Consider the following 21524-nt stretch of genomic DNA (forward strand, 5'->3'; position numbering starts at 1 on the left):
ATATAGAATTAGCAATTACGAATGGTTCCAGCTACCTATAACCGATGAGAAAGGGCTCACCTATAGGCCATGTGAACCTCTATCTTATCTAGGTCCAGTCTTACATAGAATGGTGCAATGCGGTGTAACCTTTGTTGATGTTCACCACTTCCAATGTACAGTACCTTCCACTGAGGCGCCTCTCCTTACCATGTAAACTAAGTTCTTTGAGGCGCCTCTCTTTACCGTGTACACTAAGTTTATTTTGATGCCACTCCTTACCATCAGGGCTGTGGAGACTGAGTCGTGGCATCGGAGCCCATTTTGGTAGAGTTGGTGTCATGGAAATTGAGGAGTTGGAGTCAGAGTAGGAGGTTTGGCTTACCGACTCCACAGCCCTGGTATGAGGGAGTCAGAGTCGGAGTTAGAGTCATGGAATTTGAGAGTCGGAGTCAAAGGTTTGGCTTACCGACGCCACAGCCCTGCTTACCATGTACACTAAGTTCATTGAAGTGCCAGCCCTTACAGTATACTGTACCTCTCATTGAGGCACCTCCCCTTACGGTATCAGTCCCTTTCATTGAGGCGCCACCCCTTACAGTGTACAGTACCTTTCACTGAGACACCACTCCTTACAGTATACTATACCTTTCATTGAGGCACCACCCTTTACAGTATACAGTACCTTTCATTGAGACCACCCCTTACAGTATACTGTACCTTTCATTGAGGCACCACCCCTTACAGTATACAGTATCTTTCATTGACGCACCACCCCTTACAGTATACTGTACCTTTCATTGAGGCACCACCCCTTACAGTATACAGTACCTTTCATTGAGACACCACCCCTTACAGTATAATGTACCTTTCATTGAGGCACCACACATTACAGTGCAGCGCCCCAGAGTCCTGGTCGTTGCAGTACTGTGGCTCCGCCACTATGGGGAGCTACGGTGCGTCCGATGGCACTGAAGGAGTTCATCTGATCAGGTATCACAGACACCAATACATTTCACAGCCGGGCCTCCGGGGGGAGCTAAGGGTTCTATTCATTAGGCCACTCCCCACCATAGTGGGTAAACTGGGGGTCAGGCAGGAAGTTAGATCAGAAAGCTGACTGGATTGGACGAAGCAACACCTAGTGGCAGAGGGTGTTGTGGAGGAAGAGACAGTAGGGTCTCTGTCAGGGGTGGGATCCTGACAGAGGCTTGGCATTGAAAAGAACGTAACGGGTCCGCGCCAGCTCCGGGAAGCGGCGGGACCCAAGAAAGGACTAGAAGCGAGATAGATTGTGCTGAGTGAGAAACGAGATCAAGCAATAGGAGAATACCAGTAGGGGTCGTGCTGTAAGACCGGAGCAACATCCTACTGAGGCGCACTACCGGTGGCCGGAACGCCGAGGGAGTATTACAATAACCAGCTTCAAGCAATACTCTAAACAGCGGCAGGACAGTCAGTTTAAGGCGGGCTGTCTAACACATATCACCTATGAAGTCTTGGGAGGCAATTGCGGGAGAGGGGCGTCTCTAGGGTCCCGGAAGAACTCCAGGCCTATCCGACAAACGGGTGCCGTTCTAACTGTAACATCAGGAAGGGACGGAAGTTTAGAAGAACATCATTTAATCGAGTTGTGAGGGAACTTAAGAAACAGACAACGGTTGTGGGGTACTTTCCGTAAGCATAGCAGGGAAGGACTACAACACATAGCGCTAAGAAGGAAGGCACCGATTTCCACCTGTGAAGTGAACTCTGAAGGTGCCATTGGACCGGCCGGACTTGCGCAGCCTGGTGAACCATATTCTGGACTGAGGACTCAGAGATCTCCAGTAAAGAGGTAAAGAGACTGCAACCTGGTGTCCTCGTTATTTACCGCGACCTGCACCCCACAACTGCACCACCAACATCCACACCTATTATTTACTGTGCGCCCCACGGCAGGGTCACGGACCGGGGCCTAGCCGCCGTGACAACCCCGGAGCAGAGACTCGTAGGCCCGGTACCGGGTACCCCTCGGCCCTGCGGCGGTGGGGGCGCTACAACTTGGCGTCACGAACAGGATCTACTAAAGCCTGAAGAATCAGGTCATGTGTGCCTTGGAACTGTGATTTGTTGTGCTTGGACTGTACTTTATTGCAAAGACTGTGCTGCGCCATTTACCGCCAAAAGTTCCCGCCAAAAACCGCCGCCATTGCTATGCCAGAGAAGCAGGAGGGCGTGCCATGGGAGGAGACTACCAAAGTGGCGCCAGAAACGGTGATCGCCCCCTGCGCCTCTTGTTGCAAAGCGATGACCTGCCTCAAAGCAGAGAACTGCCCCCTGACTTGCAATGGCGGGAACGAGGTGAAGGAGGACCTCGACCTTGGAGAGATGGCAGAGTTAGATGCATGCATTGCCGCCGAATGCCGGACAGCGACGATGAACAGCAGGGGCTCGAACAATGGCGAGGTGATCCCGGCTTGTCCTCACCCATCAGAGGAGGACCCGCGTCCACCGCAGCGGGAGGACCTGAGTTCCTCGGAGCCATATCCGGAGGCTGCCGAGGAGGGGCTGCGGTCCGGGTTGCAGTCGACTCCAGCGTCCTCGTTAATGAAACAGATCGACATCGGTGGAATCACATCAGACGCAGGTATAGAAAGCGCCCTTGCTCCCCCGACCGATCCCGATCCTGCGATCGATCCTCGCCTTCGCAATAACCGTTTCCTCTTGGCGGGGCTAGGGGTATTATCCCCCGGTGCAATGGGGAGGCTGATACCTCTGCCACCGACCCAGACGGGGGAGTTCGTAGATGTGAGCCCGGAGGGAGTCATCCTCCGGTGGGAGGCCCCCCGGATTGGGCTGGATGGAGTCCGGCGAGAAGGTCACACCATTGCCGTGCTGAATTGGGAACAATACAAGCGGTACTTGTTCCTACAATGGAGGGACTGGAAGGAGAGGGAACAGACTACCGCCGCATCAGCCGTGGACCAAGGACTGAAGCCTGCACGGTCGGGAGATGTCCACCATCAGCTGATGTCTGGCAACCTACCAAGAGAATAAACCTCGATACCATGAATCTGTAAATAGTTGCTGTTTTCCTGTGTTCTGCTAAACCCGTCCAGGGTAAACTTTTAAAGGGATCCTTTTGTTGACCCGGGATCCCTATTGTTTTGTTTTCTTGTTTGTCTTTCAAGTTTTTGCACAAAGTTTACAGAACTGCTGAAATCATGAACAGTGCATGATCCGAACTTTTTGTATATAGTTTGCACCTTATTAAAGGCGCTCCCTACTGGTTTTACTTAAAGGAGGACTCTTTGCGAAGATACGCTACCTCACAGAGACTTGGTCCTCTCTTAAAGGGGATGTTCATTTGTCACGCTTCGATAGTAATATTGCTTAAGATGAGTAGCAATAATGTCTTGACCAAAGGAAATGATGATAATGTTTATATGAGAAAAGTTATATGTGTTTAACTGGTTAAATGTGAAGAAATATTGATAATGTGCTCTGAGAAGAAAAAGGTGAAAGATAGAAGAAGGATGCAGTGGACCCGTAGAGATAGACGTGGTGTCCAGCATGCATAGTAAACAGAAAGATAATGAGAAGGCTAATGTTCGATAGAAAATGTTTTTTGATAATGCTGATGGATAGTTAATGGGGATAGAAGGTAAACCCTGAGTTCTCATAGGAGTCAAGAAGAGATGGCTCAGTGTTCTAAAACTGAAAGTAATGTTATGTTCTATACTGTGTATAGTAGTTGAAAAGGCAGTAGGCCCTGGCTGAACGGGGCGGTCCTGTAACTGAAAGGAGAGGCAGTAGGTCTGGTGCCGATAGGACAGGCGGTCCTGCAGATTTAAAGAAGGAGAATGAAAAAAGTTAAAATACCTTATAATGTTATTATAGGAAGGTCTTTAGTGGATTCAGAGTGTATGTCCTTAAAGGCAAAGTTAAATTATTGTTCAACAATTTGTGCACTTAGTAGAATACCCGGTTGGGTAAGAAAAGTTAATTATAGCATGTTGCTATGATATTTTACCATGTTTGTAACGTTCAAGTGTCCTCACCTCCCATAAAGGGAAGCTCTGTTCAAATATGCTTATTGTTATTGCACTCAACAAAACTGTATGTCTTTTTGCTAACTTGTATTGTTGTTTTCTTCCCAGTCCCGGAGTACTGTGTTTAACCAGGGGGGAGTGCAGCGCCCCAGAGTCCTGGTCGTTGCAGTACTGTGGCTCCGCCACTATGGGGAGCTACGGTGCGTCCGATGGCACTGAAGGAGTTCATCTGATCAGGTATCACAGACACCAATACATTTCACAGCCGGGCCTCCGGGGGGAGCTAAGGGTTCTATTCATTAGGCCACTCCCCACCATAGTGGGTAAACTGGGGGTCAGGCAGGAAGTTAGATCAGAAAGCTGACTGGATTGGACGAAGCAACACCTAGTGGCAGAGGGTGTTGTGGAGGAAGAGACAGTAGGGTCTCTGTCAGGGGTGGGATCCTGACAGAGGCTTGGCATTGAAAAGAACGTAACGGGTCCGCGCCAGCTCCGGGAAGCGGCGGGACCCAAGAAAGGACTAGAAGCGAGATAGATTGTGCTGAGTGAGAAACGAGATCAAGCAATAGGAGAATACCAGTAGGGGTCGTGCTGTAAGACCGGAGCAACATCCTACTGAGGCGCACTACCGGTGGCCGGAACGCCGAGGGAGTATTACAATAACCAGCTTCAAGCAATACTCTAAACAGCGGCAGGACAGTCAGTTTAAGGCGGGCTGTCTAACACATATCACCTATGAAGTCTTGGGAGGCAATTGCGGGAGAGGGGCGTCTCTAGGGTCCCGGAAGAACTCCAGGCCTATCCGACAAACGGGTGCCGTTCTAACTGTAACATCAGGAAGGGACGGAAGATTAGAAGAACATCATTTAATCGAGTTGTGAGGGAACTTAAGAAACAGACACAACGGTTGTGGGGTACTTTCCGTAAGCAAAGCAGGGAAGGACTACAACACATAGCGCTAAGAAGGAAGGCACCGATTTCCACCTGTGAAGTGAACTCTGAAGGTGCCATTGGACCGGCCGGACTTGCGCAGCCTGGTGAACCATATTCTGGACTGAGGACTCAGAGATCTCCAGTAAAGAGGTAAAGAGACTGCAACCTGGTGTCCTCGTTATTTACCGCGACCTGCACCCCACAACTGCACCACCAACATCCACACCTATTATTTACTGTGCGCCCCACGGCAGGGTCACGGACCGGGGCCTAGCCGCCGTGACAACCCCGGAGCAGAGACTCGTAGGCCCGGTACCGGGTACCCCTCGTCCCTGCGGCGGTGGGGGCGCTACAACAGTATACAGTCACTTTCATTGAGGCACCAACCCTTACAGTGTACAGTACCTTTCACTGAGACACCACTCCTTACAGTATACTATACCTTTCATTGAGGCACCACACCCTTACAGTATACAGTACCTTTCATTGAGACACCACCCCTTACAGTATACAGTACCTTTCATTGAGACACCACCCCTTACAGTATACTGTACCTTTCATTGAGACACCACCCCTTACAGTATAATGTACCTTTCATTGAGGCGCCACCCCTTACAGTATACAGTACCTTTCATTGATGCACCTCCCCTTACGGTATTCAGTACCTTTCATTGAGGCACCACCCCTTACAGTATATAGTACCTTTCATTGAGGCACGACCCCTTACGGTATACAGTACCTTTCATTGAGGCACCACCCCTCACAGTACCCAGCACCTTTCATTGAGGCACCACCCCTTACAGTATACAGTACCTTTCATTGAGACATCACCCCTTACAGTATATAGTACCTTTCATTGAGACACCACCCCTTACAGTATACTGTACCCTTCATTGAGACACCACCCCTTACAGTATAATGTACCTTTCATTAATGCACCACCCCTTACAAAGATTTTACCCTCCTCCCCCTTCCATACTGTCTATATGTGCATGAATCTCTTTCCAAGACAAGTGAAGCTATACCATTACATGAACAGTCTAGTGCTTCTTCCAGAGTTTCAGATATCAGAGTTTGAATTGGTATGGAAACGAGGATGTAGATCTGAAGCTAGTGTCACTCCAGCTCTATTCTCCACCCAGCACTGCCTTCTGCTTGAAGTTGATTTCTCAGTGATGGAGGAACGAAAAGGCCATGTAAAGGTATTGCTGGACTTGTCTTTAAAAGTGCTTCATGTGCTTAGAAATCATTTTTGGTGTGAAATCCAGATTTACTTTAAAAAACTGATGAAGCAATAGTTTAAGTCTCCGTCATAACTGAAGCACATTGGTTTTCGCATACTACTATAATGCAAAGTGCTGTCCAATCAGTAGAGACAAGTCATTTGCCCTTAGCACCAGCTAGCAGGGGCGTAACTACCGCGGTCGCAGGGGTCGCAATTGCGACGGGGCCCGCAGTGCTTAGGGGCCCACCCAGTCCAGCAGACTGGGCGGGCTCCTAAGAACTCTAAGCTACAAAATGGGCCGCCGGCCCTTTAAATAATTCTTCCTTACAGGCCCTGCTGCGCGTGCACTCGCGATCACGGGTGGGACTGCACTTGACCCGCAGCAGAGCCCCTCCACCGCAGAGAGCCGCACACCACTACTATAGCTGCCACTGCTCTGTGCGCACAGGACCTGTGATGAGGTCACAGGAGGGGAGGAGTTGGAGTCACATGATCAAGGGCTTCCGTGTAGTGCAGGACAGTAGTGCAGTGCTGTTTGTCATCATGCTGGAGGAGGGTAAGCTTTTGTGTGAGGTCAGGAGGGGTTTGGGTGGATGTAGCAGAGCCGTGTGTGCACGAGGTGTACGGAGCGGAGCCGGGTGTGCACGAGGTGTACGGAGCGGAGCCGGGTGTGCACGAGGTGTACGGAGCGGAGCCGGGTGTGCACGAGGTGTACGGAGCGGAGCCGGGTGTGCACGAGGTGTACGGAGCGGAGCCGGGTGTGCACGAGGTGTACGGAGCGGAGCCGGGTGTGCACGAGGTGTACGGAGCGGAGCCGGGTGTGCACGAGGTGTACGGAGCGGAGCCGGGTGTGCACGAGGTGTACGGAGCGGAGCCGGGTGTGCACGAGGTGTACGGAGCGGAGCCGGGTGTGCACGAGGTGTACGGAGCGGAGCCGGGTGTGCACGAGGTGTACGGAGCGGAGCCGGGTGTGCACGAGGTGTACGGAGCGGAGCCGGGTGTGCACGAGGTGTACGGAGCGGAGCCGGGTGTGCACGAGGTGTACGGAGCGGAGCCGGGTGTGCACGAGGTGTACGGAGCGGAGCCGGGTGTGCACGAGGTGTACGGAGCGGAGCCGGGTGTGCACGAGGTGTACGGAGCGGAGCCGGGTGTGCACGAGGTGTACGGAGCGGAGCCGGGTGTGCACGAGGTGTACGGAGCGGAGCCGGGTGTGCACGAGGTGTACGGAGCGGAGCCGGGTGTGCACGAGGTGTACGGAGCGGAGCCGGGTGTGCACGAGGTGTACGGAGCGGAGCCGGGTGTGCACGAGGTGTACGGAGCGGAGCCGGGTGTGCACGAGGTGTACGGAGCGGAGCCGGGTGTGCACGAGGTGTACGGAGCGGAGCCGGGTGTGCACGAGGTGTACGGAGCGGAGCCGTGTGTGCACGAGGTGTACGGAGCGGAGCCGTGTGTGCACGAGGTGTACGGAGCGGAGCCGTGTGTGCACGAGGTGTACGGAGCGGAGCCGTGTGTGCACGAGGTGTACGGAGCGGAGCCGTGTGTGCACGAGGTGTACGGAGCGGAGCCGTGTGTGCACGAGGTGTACGGAGCGGAGCCGTGTGTGCACGAGGTGTACGGAGCGGAGCCGTGTGTGCACGAGGTGTACGGAGCGGAGCCGTGTGTGCACGAGGTGTACGGAGCGGAGCCGTGTGTGTACGAGGTGTACGGAGCGGAGCCGTGTGTGTACGAGGTGTACGGAGCGGAGCCGTGTGTGTACGAGGTGTACGGAGCGGAGCCGTGTGTGTACGAGGTGTACGGAGCGGAGCCGTGTGTGTACGAGGTGTACGGAGCGGAGCCGTGTGTGTACGAGGTGTACGGAGCGGAGCCGTGTGTGTACGAGGTGTACGGAGCGGAGCCGTGTGTGTACGAGGTGTACGGAGCGGAGCCGTGGGTGTACGAGGTGTACGGAGCGGAGCCGTGTGTGTACGAGGTGTACGGAGCGGAGCCGTGGGTGTACGAGGTGTACGGAGCGGAGCCGGGGGTGTACGAGGTGTCTGGAGCGGAGCCGGGGGTGTACGGAGCGGAGTCGGGTGTGTACGAAGTGTCGCATCTCTGCTTCAGGAAAATGGCCGCCGCGATCTCCATCTGGGCACGCGCGGCATCCTGCGGCCATTTTCCTGAAGCCGCGGCCAGCAGAGCGCCGCTTCTGCGCACGCGCGGCCAAAGGAAGATGGCCGCCCCCACCGATCACCAATGAAATGTCGCACATCACGCTATTTTCACTCCCCTGTGCAGTGGATTCGGGACCTTGGACATGCGCACACCACTACGCCACCAACGGAAAACTAAGCAAGATCTGGGGGAAGACACCACGCCCATCTGACCAGACCAGCCTGATTGACAGGCGAAAACGACTACTTTGGTAACGTATTTCGGCAGCATAGGTGGGGAATCGGGGTCCACAAAATACACTATTGCAATGCACAGCTCAGGCCCTATTTAACAGTATTTTTATCTCATACGGAAAAAACGGGGTGACAGGTTCCCTTTAAGAGAAAGCCAAAATAACCCCGGGACAGAAGGCGAGAGCAGGGGGGAGGTGCGGGACAGAGCCGCTTTAGGCTAGTTTCACACTAGCGTTAACTGCAATACGTCGCAAATGCGTCGTTTTGCCGAAAATACGCATTCCAGCAAAAGTTCTTGCTGGATACGTTTTTCGTCATAGACTAACATTAGCGACGCATTTGCGACGCATTGCCAAACGTCGCGTCCGTTTTGCGACGCTTGGGCGTGTGGTAGTGGACCGTCGGGAGAAAAAAACCTTACATGTAACGTTTTTTGCTCCCGACGGTCCACTTTTTCCGACCGCGCATGCGCGGCCGGAACTCCGCCCCCACCTCCCCGCACTTCCCCGCACCTCACAATGGGGCAGCGGATGCGTGGGAAAAATGCATCCGCTGCCCCCGTTGTGCGGCGGAGACCACACTAGCGTCGGGAACGTCGGCCCGACGCACAGCGACGGGTTGTTCCCGACGCTAGTGTGAAACTAGCCTTAGTCAGGAGAAGCTGAGGAGCTGCAGCCGGTTTACATCAGCCACCCCTGTACCAGAGAGGAGATTGTGAGTTGTGTATATGAGCTGGTATCTCTGGTGTGTGTGTGTGGTATCTGTAGTGTGTGTGTGATAACTGTAGTATGTGTGTGATAACTGTAGTATGTGTGTGATATCTGTAGTATGATGTGTGTGTGTGTGATATCTGTAGTATGTCTGTGTGTGTGTGATATCTGTAGTGTGTGTGTGTGTGTGATAACTGTAGTATGTGTGTGATATCTGTAATATGATGTGTGTGTGATATCTGTAGTGTGTGTAATAACTGATGTGTGTGTGTGTGATATCTGTAGTATGATGTGTGTGTGTGATATCTGTAGTGTGTGTGTGATATCTGTAGTATGTGTGTGTGTGAGGCAGCGGCGTAACTACTACGGTCGCAGCTGCAAGCGGCTCTGGCAGGTCAGGGGGCCGTGAGTCCCCTTGAGCCTGTCTCCCTTATGCTTGTGTCCCCATGTGCCAGTCTCCCTTGCCCATTAGTCCCTGTGTGTCCCCATGTGCCTGTCTCCCTTGTCCCCTTATGCTTGTGTCCCTTGTCCCCGTGTGCCAGTCTCCCTTGCCCATTAGTCCCTGTGTGTCCCCTTGAGCCTGTCTCCCTTATGCTTGTGTCCCCGTGTGCCAGTCTCCCTTGCCCATTAGTCCCTGTGTGTCCCCATGTGCCTGTCTCCTATGTCCCCTTGTGCTTCTGTCAGTCTCCTTTGTCCCCTTGTGCTTGTGTCAGTCTCCTTTGCCCACTAGTCCCTGTGTGTCAGTCTCCCTTTCCCACTTGTCCCTGTGTGTCCCCTTGTGCTTGTATCCCTTGTCCCCTTGTGTCAGTCTCTTGCTCACTAGTCCCTATGTGTCCCCTTGTGCCTGTCTCCCTTGTCCCCTTGTGCTTGTCCCTTGTCCCCGTGTGTCAGTCTCCATTGCCCACTAGTCCCCTTGTATCAGTCTCCCTTGCCCACTATTCCCCGTGTGTCAGTCTCCCTTGCCCACTAGTCCGTGTCCCCGTGTGCCAGTCTCTCTTGTCCACTAGTCCCCGTGTGCCCTTTGTGTCAGTCTCCCTTGCCCACTTGTGTCAGTCTCCCTTGCCCACTAGACCCCTTGTATCCTTCTCCCCTGCCTCCTAGCCCCCATGTGTCCCCTAGTGCCTGTCTTCCTTGCCCCCTTGTTCCCTCTCCTCTGCCCCCTCGTCACCATTTGCTCGTGTCTTTGTCACTGCCCCTGTATGGAGGGGCTGCATTATACTATGAGGGGGGCTGCATTGTATTCTATGGGGCTTACATTGAATTTTATGGCGGGGGGGGCCCCATTTGGAAGTTCGCACCGGGGCCCATAACTTTGTAGTTACGCCACTGCCAGCTAGCCATGCCATTCATTTATATAGACCGTATACCCATATAAGCTTACAGAAAAGCCCCCCTGGCTGAGTCACACACAGGGACCCCCAGGGATAAGCAGTAATCTGCAGACCAGCCAGGCAGCAAGTATTCAATTTTCCTACAGTGCCACCTCAGGATAAATAAATAATTACAAACTTCCCACTGACATCCATGGACGTGGATATGGTGGGTCAGCCAGATTACGAGAGGTGCTGTATTTTAGATAAAGAATCTGAATGGTGTTTTCCCGATGAACTTAAAAAAAAAAAAAACGTGAAGATGCATGTTTCCATTTTTTAAACAATTAAAATTTCCATGAGATACTGCAATATGAAGAGTGAATTTAGGATAAAATATAGCATGAAAGTGTTGATGAACATTTAGAATTTACCAAACCGTATCAACTGATGAGAGTGCAAGAAGCAGCAATTACACTCTCAGAGGACAAGACGCTCCGCTTCCAGTTCTAAATTGAAGTAGATATAGAAGATGCACTTGTAAGTCACCTGTCAGCAAAAAATTGTACTTACCTGTAGCCATAGTGCTAATCTGGAGGTATTAAATACTATTATGCACACATGTGGCCATTTTGAAGAGTGGCTCACAAGGAGAAAATTAAAGTTATATTCTCAGTGCAGCCGCTCCCTTCCAGTCATCAAGGCGCAGCAAGAGGCTGTAACAGTCACCACTCACTGCAGAGTTAGCGCTGCTCAGTAATCATTCCCTGCACATGGACTGATGGGCTGCGGTACACGCTGCAGAGCTGGCTGTCAATGAAGCAAAAAAGGAGTGATTATTGTGTAGTGAGCGATGACTGTTCACTGCCCTTGCACCACCCTGATGACTGGGAGTGAGAGGCTGCAGGGAGAATATTACTTCAATTCCTCCCTGCAGCTGGACTACCAATTAGACAGACACATATACTTATAATGGTATTTCCCTACAGATTATCACAATGGCTGTAGGTACATACTGCAAAAATGTCCAAATAATATAGATTGGGATTTCAGAGTTGAGGCTAAGCAATCTGTTATATTGCAAAAACTAGAGGAAGGGAGGGCATTGTTGGCCGCATTGAAAGAGAATAGAAGGCAGATGGCAGGAGAGTGATCGGAGACAGCAGAAGATCTTGGTGATTTTGCCAAGGATAAAACCATCCTTACATATCAGATTATAAAGCTTGTACTGTCAGATTGATTCCTATTACAAATATAAGTCCATGTAAATCTTTGTACTGACCAAAACCAGAAATAAATCATTTGATAATGGGATCGTATACAAATAGTAAGCGAAAATAACCTTGGGACGCAAGCAAAACCATGTCCCAGAGCTGCAGCTGGAGAATGCTATTCTTATTAGCAACTGATCATTAGTCATTAAATGTAATGTTTAGAGAATTACATTATCAATGACACTTATAAATTAAACTACCATATATGCTTACCCAGCAATTTTCCAAAAGGCCATTGGCTTTGTGCACACGTTGCGCATCTGCAGCGTATTTTTCTGCACTACAAATGTGTCTCTTGGGAGGAAAAACGCAGTATAAAATATGCGCCTTTAATGTACCACTTTTTATGCATTTATTTGAATGGGTGAAAAATTATGCCAAAAAAAAATGTTGAAAGAATCGATGCACTAAGTAACGCTGCAAAAACTTAACGTGTGCATAAGTCCATAAGTATGAACAGAAAAATTCACCTCCCTAGGCACAGCAGGGCCCCGTTCTGGAGATAAGCGGGGGGTCCCAGAGGGAAATCTTAAAATCTTTTTCTCTCTTGATATTACCCATCGTTACCTCTGCTTCTGCATACATAACAAATGGGCAGAAGGATTGGTAAGCTTTTCCCACATGTGCATGGGGGTCTACAGAAGTGGGATCTCTTCTATGAAAAAGAGTAGAGAGCATCTAGCAAGCAGTGGAGCCAAGCTGTCGTTTTACTACATGGATGGATAGTCCCTTCAATGGCCGCTTGTAATATTACATTTCCTCTGTAGTGGGTGCCGTAGATCAGAGGTGTCAAACTGCATTCCTCGAGGGTCGCCAACAGGTCATGTTTTCAGGATTTCCTTAGCATTTCACAAGGTGCTGGAATCATTCTGTGCAGGTGATTAAATTATCACCTGTGCAATACAAGGAAATCCTGAAAACATGACCTGTTGGCGGCCCTCGAGGAATGCAGTTTGACACCTCTGCCGTAGATGACATGAGCGGCTGACGACAAGACAATCCACTGATTGTGGCTCAGGATCCCGGTCAGGCGCCCCTCATGCAGCCAAATCAGATCTCACACTTTGCACTGACGAGGGGCAGTACCCCGAAACACAGTGTCTGCAAATTGAGATTCTAGTTTGGCTATTATCCTAAGTCATGTGACAAGACTTGTTAAAGGGTCGACATTGACTGTTAGGATGGCTACTAACAATAGGTGGCACTAGAGTTCTAGTCCTCATCCTCTCTGAACAGACAATTTGCATATTTCCTAGAGCATTGCGACTTTAAGTCTCCTCACCTCGGCATGCTTAACATGTCACTCTCCGCAAGGAGAAATGATACATCTTGGAAAGGTAATGTCCATGATACGGCAATGGTGTAGGGTGTGTACAATACAATCCCCCATGCCCATTATCAGTGGGGTATGTAAGGTGACCTGAAATAACATTAATAGGTGCTTCCCTAAACCGTGTGAGCCTGACCCGAACCTCGATGCATCCACTACAATCATGTAAGAGTCTTCTTACAGAAGAAAGGGTCTAATGATGAATTTTCTAAAAGTAATACATTTCTTAATAAGCGCTCTACATACAGAAACGAGAGAAAGTGAATTAAAATATTTAAGGAAATAAACAAAAGCACTGAGTGATTTATTAGCCCGGTCTTCCCTTTTCTCTCGCCTGACATGCCTGCATAGCAATATACACAAGTTCGCTAAAGGTCTTTTGTCTAAAATGGGCATTTTCCCAACAGTGGTAAAAGGCATACAGAAAAACATGTGATTATGTGTCCATTAAAGCATCCACAAAAAGCTACGTGTGGCTAGCCGACCATTTGCGGGCTATTTAGATTTGCAGTAGTTTTGTGCCAATTTCATGTCAATCAAAGAGTCCAGAGATAGAAGAGCGGAAAGAAAAAGGTTTTACAGGACCTGTGTATGTGCTTGGAAAGGAAAAGGATGCTGCTTCCGTGAGAAGACATGCATGCCGCCATTCGTGAGCAGCAGGTAACGGGCCGCTATACGATTACATATTAATGGTACATCAGATTAGTAATTAATTTAGAAAAGCTGATCGCAGCCGTCAAGCTTCTGCCCATCGGCTATAGAGAAGCCAGTGGTTTCATGGCCCATGTACACGGACCGATCAGAATGTAGAGTGCACGGAACAAGATCATCTTTCTCGCCAGCACATCACCTGTTTCTACAGGGCAATGCGTTGCCGAGACTGATAACTTTAATACCGTTTTTTCCCATCAGGGGAAAAGGGTATTGTTAGGTATGTCGCTAATAGCCACCTTGGAAAGGCATATGTTGATCTTGTGGTTAGGGTATAAAGAACATTTGTAACACACCTTGCACGGAGTATAAGCCTTGAGGATGGTATATGCTGTAATTAAAGAGAGATCAGGGGAGTCCCGTAGTGCCTGGAATCGTAGCTTAAAAAGCCGACGTTGGTGGCAAAGTGGGAGGGCTACGATTCCAGGCACTACGGGACTCCCCTGAGCGACATACCTAACAATACCCTTTTCCCCTGATGGGACTATACAAATACGATTGACACAATTCTTGCAACGCGACATTGTGATCAAGGCCACAGTGTGGCCGAAACGTCAAATTGCCTGTCGCTTATCACCTATTAAATTTTCTAATAAATTTTCACTTGAAGCAAAATCCGCCCTGATATGAGTGCAGTGATTACTGACTTTGCAGTTTATGGGATTCCTCAATCCGTTCACTAGCACCATACACTCCATTTTAAGTTGTGTGCCAGCCATCCGCTTCTTCTACATCGGAATGCGGCATGCATACCCTATCTTTACCATTAGGTACGCAGGCCATGCCGATGTATGCGGATGCACCAAAATGTAACTTGTTGCGTTCGGCGCAGGTCGCCGCACCGTCAAAACGACACATGCGGAGGCATCCGCATTCATCGGCATGGCCTGCGTACCTAATGATAAAGATAGGGTACGCAGGCCACATGCCGACGTAGGCGGAGCTGACCGGAGGAGGTGCGGAGGTGGGCGGAGCTTCACGGAGGACGTACGCAGCCCTCCGCAGCACCTCCATCCGCAAATGTGAAACCAGACTAAATCCTAAATCTGGCTTAAGAACTGTTATGAATATCCGAATGCCATGTTACAAATCAATCACGTCATGTCTTCATCATCTCCAAGAGCAGCTGAGACAAGAGTTTCTGGTAAAGATGAAGAAAATCAGCACAAGGAATCAAAAAAATTATTGGAATCTCTTAAAAGGGCATCTGTCACTAGGGTCAACCCTCCGACGACATTTATATGGGTGTGCAGGTCATCGGAAGATTAATCAAATTATACCTTCATATCTGCAATCTGACGAATTGTTAACAACAAATCAATGGTTTTCTTATATACAAATGATCTGAAAAGATCTGTTCCAGAGTCTGCCTCCAGAGCTGATTGTAATTCGTAACCACCCCCCTGTATGTAAATTGCTCCCCTCTCCTTATGTGGCTAGAATGTATGGGCTCCTGGTAGGGCAGATGCTAGAATGTATGGGTTCCTGGTAGGGCAGATGCTAGAAGGTATGCGCTCCTGGTAGGGCAGATGCTAGAATGTATGGGCTCCTGGTAGAGCAGATGCTAAAATGTATAGGTTTCTGGTAGTGCAGATGCTAGAAGGTATGGGCTCCTGGTAGGGCAGATGCTAGAATGTATGGGTTCCTGGTGGGGCAGATGCTAGAATGTATGGGCTCCTGGTAGAGCAGATGCTAAAATGTATAGGTTTCTAGTAGTGCAGATGCTAGAAGGTATGGGCTCCTGGTAGGGCAGATGCTAGAATGTATGAGCACCTGGAAGGAAGGATACTTGAATGTATGCGCTCCTGGTAGGGCAGATGCTAGAATGTATGGGCCCCTGGTAGGGTAGATGTTAGAATGTATGGGCTCCTGGTAGGTATCACCATGTCACCAATGAGACATGGGACATCAAATTTACCAGGAACGTATGCATTCTATAATTGACACTACCACGAACCCATACATTTGATCCACAAAGGGAGAGGGGATAATTTACAGGGGTGTTGCTAGGATTACAATCATCTCAGAAGGCAGATTCTACGTAAAATCCTTCTCTGGAACAAAGATCTTTTAAACTCATTTGTATTAAATAAAAACATGGATTTCTCGTTAACCATTCATTGAATTGCGGATATCAAGGTATCATTTGATTCAACCTTCTCTGACCTACATGCCTATGTAGACGGCTTAGCAGGGTTGATCCTACTGACCGATGCCCTTTAAATCTTCATCAGCGACATTATAACCTGCAACACATCCTGACCCTTCTTTGGATTAGGCTGCCAGTCTACACATCCTCAGGCTTTACATCCCAGCAACATTCTCTGAAATTACCTACTCTACAAAGACAAAAGTCTTACTGTTGTCAGACATGAACAATAAAAATATACTAAATTACATGCAACAAAACCACCGATGAGAAGATGATTACTAGGTAACTGCTAAAGTTGAGCAGAAGTAGTTGCAGGACCCTAGTCCAGAGTCCTCATCGGCAATCCATAGCTAGAGTCTTGTGGACCTTCTCCTCCCTGACAGCTGAAAGGGGCAGATCCCGGACTTCCACCTTATAAAGGACTTCCACCATGTATAGGACCTGTCCACTCATCTGATTATATATATATATATATATATATGTTTTAGTAAAAACTTATATTTTTTATATTAATTAGGAAATGTACTATTCTGGGGCACACCTTTGTAAAATGTGTTGTGCTGTCCTTCTGTTATTCCTCCTTGAAACATAAAAATAAAATGACACTCAGTTTTGACAACTCTTCTTGCCAGAAGAGTTGGCTGACCGAAAAAAGCCGACAGTGTCGGACACTGTAGGGGCGAGACAAATGATAGCACCCAGCATCTTTACACTCATTCCCATGAAGAATAAGAGGGATGACGCAATGTAGTGTTCTAAAGAGTCAAAGAAAAAACATGATCTAAATTTGCTATATTTACCGCAACAGTCACGTACGGAGAACCGTCTTCGTACTGATGCACTATGTATACAAAGGTGATATTTAGATAATGATACACAACTCATTGTTTTCAATAACTGGAGGTGAGGGTTAATTCCAATTAAATTCTTTAATCATTTCAGCTCCATAATTTTAGTTTGCCTTTTTTCATACACATAAAAAAAAAAAGAAAAAAAAAAAAAGTATAAGCCCTAAAACACAGAGCTGTATCATGATATTTCACATTTGAGGGAGGAAACCGTTAGATGCCCGTCTAATCTACCCTTTCAGGATGAAGCCAAAGCTTTGAAAAGATGCGTTTCAGGTTAACCCAAGGGCTCGAGTTAACATTTCACAGCTTTCCAATTAAACATCGCTAAGAGCAAACAAATTGCAGAGCTTTTTTTTTTTTTTTGCATTGTGTTTCAGACCATGTTAAGCAAAAAGGATCCCCAGTGCCAAGTATAAAATGTGGCATGTGATGGTAAAACTGAAGTCAAACTTTAAGATTACGAAGCAGAATTTCGACAGGGCTCCTAATTAGGTCAACAAGAAAGACTTGCTGCAAAGTCAATTTCTGCAGAATGGATCTTCTAATAAGAAAAAAAAGGCTACCAGTAAAGTCCCCCCCTTTTTTTTAACGGCACAAACTTATTTAGGGCTTGTCACCTTTCCAGGCAATTTCTTTGTAGTAAAAAACACGCTTAAATATCAAAGGGCTTAGGCAAGAAATCAATGGAGGAGCTCACAGCCTAAAAAGACAACACACAATGAAAAGGCCATTATTACAACCACAACCTGGCTGCTTTAATTTGTGATTTTTTTTTCTTTTATTTCCAACGTGATTTAGAATTGGTCTAAAAAGAGGAGATAAAATCCTTTTATATCAACAGCCCAAACCTGTGTAAAGGCCATTAACGAGAATGTATGATTACACAAAAAAATAAAAAAATAAAGAAAATCAGGATTTCAGTAGTGATGAGTGAGTGTACTCGTTGCTCGGGTGGTCTCCGAGTATTTGTTAGTGTTCAGAGATTAAGATTTCATCACCTCAGCTGAATGATTTACAGCTACTAGACAGCTTGACTACATGTGAGGATTCCCTAGCAACCAGGCAACCCCCACATGTACTCAGGCTGTCTAGTAGCTGTAAATCATTCAGCTGCCGTGATGAAAACCTAATCTCCGAACACTAACAAATACTCGGAGATCACCTGAGCGTGCTCAGGAAAACCCGAGCAACGAGTACACTCGCTCATCACTAGATTTCAATCCAAATATTGTCTTCACAAAATGTTGGTGATATGAATATGAACTATAAAATAAAGAAAAAATATATTATTTAATATTTCTTTTTAAACTGCTTACTGGACAAAACACAAATGTGCGGATATTTTTTGTGCAGTTCATTTCACCGCTTTGCAGTGTAGACTGGGTCAGAGTGAGCAGAGGATTTGATGCCAACTCTCATGTATTGTTGGTGGTCTAGATATGGCATTATGGTAGCAATGTATATACAGTTTTGCACGCAGTACCCATGTCACTCCCTGTTCTGTTGGAGGATACAGAACCTCATTTCTTCCTGACAACTGTATTACTGCTGCACTTTTATCTGGCTTAAGCCAATATCACAAGACCTGTTTCTCTCCATCAAAGAAAATCGGTCTGACTATGCTTTCTGATCAGAGTGGGATCAGATTTTCTTGGCAGTAGAGAGAAAAAAAAATTCTCCACCTCCTCCATTATCCTCCTTTTAAAATCGGACAGCACTCGGATGTCAACCGAGTGCGGTCCGTTTTTTTGTTTTTTTTTTACATACCCATAGACATGAAATGGGCGCACGCCATCTGATTCTCGGAGGCAAATCATGCATGATGTGATTTTTTTTTCCCTCAGACCACTTGGTAAAGGGTAAAAGCTAGTACACAGCCCCATAGAATAACATGGGTATGAGTACTGTCGGTCAAACCACAGATAATACTCGTATGATTTATTCGGTCATATGCATGAGCCCTAACGCTTAGTACAGCAGCTATAAAGCACACATATACCCTCCTGTATTGCCTATAAAGACAACACAGGAAGGGTGCTTCACCAATATGGTGGCTGTCAAGAAAGAGTTGTTTTTTTTTTGTATAAAGAAAATAAAAAGCTAAAAAAAAATATAAAAATTCAAAACACATTTCTCTTCTCTACAAGAAAGAAAAATGGATGATACATTCTCTTTAATGTAAATGCACCGAACCATCATGTAAGTAGAACACCACCAACGGACATAAAGACTTTTCATATATAAAATACTTTATTTTAGTTCCATTAAAATTATGTATAAGAGTTGCTTAGTTACAAAAGATAGATAGCACTACTCGGAACATACTTGTAAAACAAAAAAAAAATAATCAGACACTGGTAAAGGACCATTCACAGTAAAAATGTAAGACATTAAGAATTCATGGTAAAGGACGCACTGATTCTTGTCTAGTGCCTACCTGTCTACAGGTGGAGGCTTTGAACCCCTCGGTTTCTTTACTTGAGCATACAATGCTTCCATCTGCTTGTTATCTCTTGGACTCTGCGGTCTGCTGTTCATATTTAGCGTACCACTGCTTGCAGCTGTGTCATAATGGCCGGTGTTGGCATAGGTGGGTTCTTCTGCCCCTCCGTAGTTCTTTGAGTATTCTTGGATCTCAGCATAGTCCTTTTCTCTAGCTTGTCTTTCACGAAGCTCTCGTGTCTTTGCCTGAATCCTATGGAGATAGACCAAAAAAGTTGAAAATTTGTGGACTCAAATCATGTTTTTGATGCAAAAATAGGGAAGTAAAGGGGAAAACAAAGACAAAATGGTAGAAGTATCATGAGTTGCAGTAAACAAAAGGACAAAAGAGTTTCCATAAAAAGTAAGACTGGATTGCAATATGTCCATTTTGTCTGGATAGTGTCTTTTTTTCTGTAATAGACTTTGCCTAACAATATAGTCAGATCATATCAAGATCAAAAAATGTTGTAGACTACGTTTTTGATCCAGCTGTTTGACTAGTATGGTGCAATAAGGTGTTATACAAGCATGCTTGGGTGCTAACCGAGTGTCTTCGGCATGCTCGAATAATATGTTTGAGTCCCCGCGGCTGCATATCTCTAGTCTGTTTAACAGCCGCAATACATGCAGGGATTGCCTGTTTGTTAGCCGTAAGACATGCAGCACACTGAAGACATTCAGTTAGCATGCTGAGATAACATCTTATGTCAGCACGATCACTCATCACTACTTTCTACCTCCGACAAGCCCCTTCCTGACATGCGCCGTACTAGTACTGCTCTGCGGGAACTGAGTTCCCACAAACCGCAGTACTACCGTGTTTCCCCGATAGTAAGACACCCCCGATAGTAAGACGTAGTGGGGGTTTTAGCGGGGTCGGCTAATGTAAGACGCACCCCCGAAAGTAAGACATAGTAAACTGTACGTTTGAAAAATATAAGCCGTACCGGTACCTTTTGCTGCATTACCCCGCTGCCCGGAATCAGAGCTGGGAAACCACGTGGTCCCGATGATTAAGTGCAGTGAATATTCATTAGCGGCTCCCCGTCCACCGATCGGCTGAGTGGTGAGCCGGGAGCAGCAAATGAATGCTGCACTTAAGCAGGGACACACATGGCTTCCTCAGCTGCTGATTCCTGTCTGTGGGAGGAGGAGGCAGCAGCAGGGGCCAGGAGATATCTGCATACCTGCCTGCCATGCTTGGACGCCGAGTGTTGTGCACACACAGGACCTGTGATGATATAAGAAGTGGGCGGGCTGGAGCGTCACATGGCAGCTCAGAGCAGCTCAGAGCCCTCCCTCTTCTTGACATCATCACAGGTCCTTCAGGCTCCCCACTAGAATCTGCAGCTTCCTCATAACCTGTGCTGTGGAAAGGCAACAAGAGGGAGGTCCAGGGGCCGCCGGAGGGGTGAGTATATCCATATTTTTTATTTTTATTCTTTATTTTACATGAATATGGATCCCAGGGCCTGAAGGAGAGTTTCCTCTCATTCAGACCCTGGGAACCATCCTGGATACCTTCCGATACTTGTGTCCCATTGACTTGCATTGATATCGGGTATCGGTATCGGCGATATCCGATACTTTTTGGATATCGGCCGATACCATCCGATACCTTTGAGTATCGGAAGGTACCGCTCAACACTACTTACGGCGCAATCGCAATATACGGCGCAATTTTCCAATATAAGACATACCCCGAAAGTAAGACATAGTGGGACTTTTGAGTGGTAAAAGAATGTAGGACGCTGTCTTACTATCGGGGAAACACGGTAGTACGGCGGCACGATCGCACGGTCTCACAGTGAGCACCGCGGCGATCGCGTGAGGGTGTCAGCTGTATGTGACAGTAGTGACAGCAACATAGAGGGGCATCGCGCAGGGACGGGGGCTCTCCCACTGGAACAACGCGATGCGATCGCGTTGTTCCGGTGTTCTGGAAGGAGTCCCCGGATCCAAAATGGAAGCGGGGCTCCTTCAGGGTCCTTCACTCAGGTGGCTTGCTATGTGCTATGCAAAGTGTCAGATCAGCGATCTGATGAAATATAGTGATATGTTATAAAGTTAAAAAAAAAAATAGAATGCATAAAAAAAAAAAATCCTCAAATAAAGAAAAAAAATAAATGAATAAATATTTTCCAATA

At 47.7% G+C, this 21524-nt stretch overlaps 1 protein-coding gene across 25 annotated transcripts in view; it reads right to left on the reverse strand.

Moving 5' to 3' along the window:
* PARD3 (par-3 family cell polarity regulator) overlaps positions 1-21524 on the reverse strand; it is a 637712-nt gene that overhangs the window by 134043 nt on the left and 482145 nt on the right. For 23 of the 25 annotated variants that reach the window (XM_077268525.1, XM_077268526.1, XM_077268518.1 and 20 more), the window contains one exon: positions 19331-19588. In XM_077268525.1, the coding sequence (XP_077124640.1) occupies positions 19331-19588 (258 nt within the window). Of the gene's footprint in view, positions 1-19326; positions 19589-21524 lie in introns of those variants that run through there. The other 2 variants (XM_077268530.1, XM_077268527.1) reach the window with 1 other exon arrangement.

The sequence above is a fragment of the Ranitomeya variabilis genome, chromosome 6 (assembly GCF_051348905.1).
Source record: "Ranitomeya variabilis isolate aRanVar5 chromosome 6, aRanVar5.hap1, whole genome shotgun sequence".
Lineage (NCBI taxonomy): Eukaryota > Metazoa > Chordata > Amphibia > Anura > Dendrobatidae > Ranitomeya > Ranitomeya variabilis.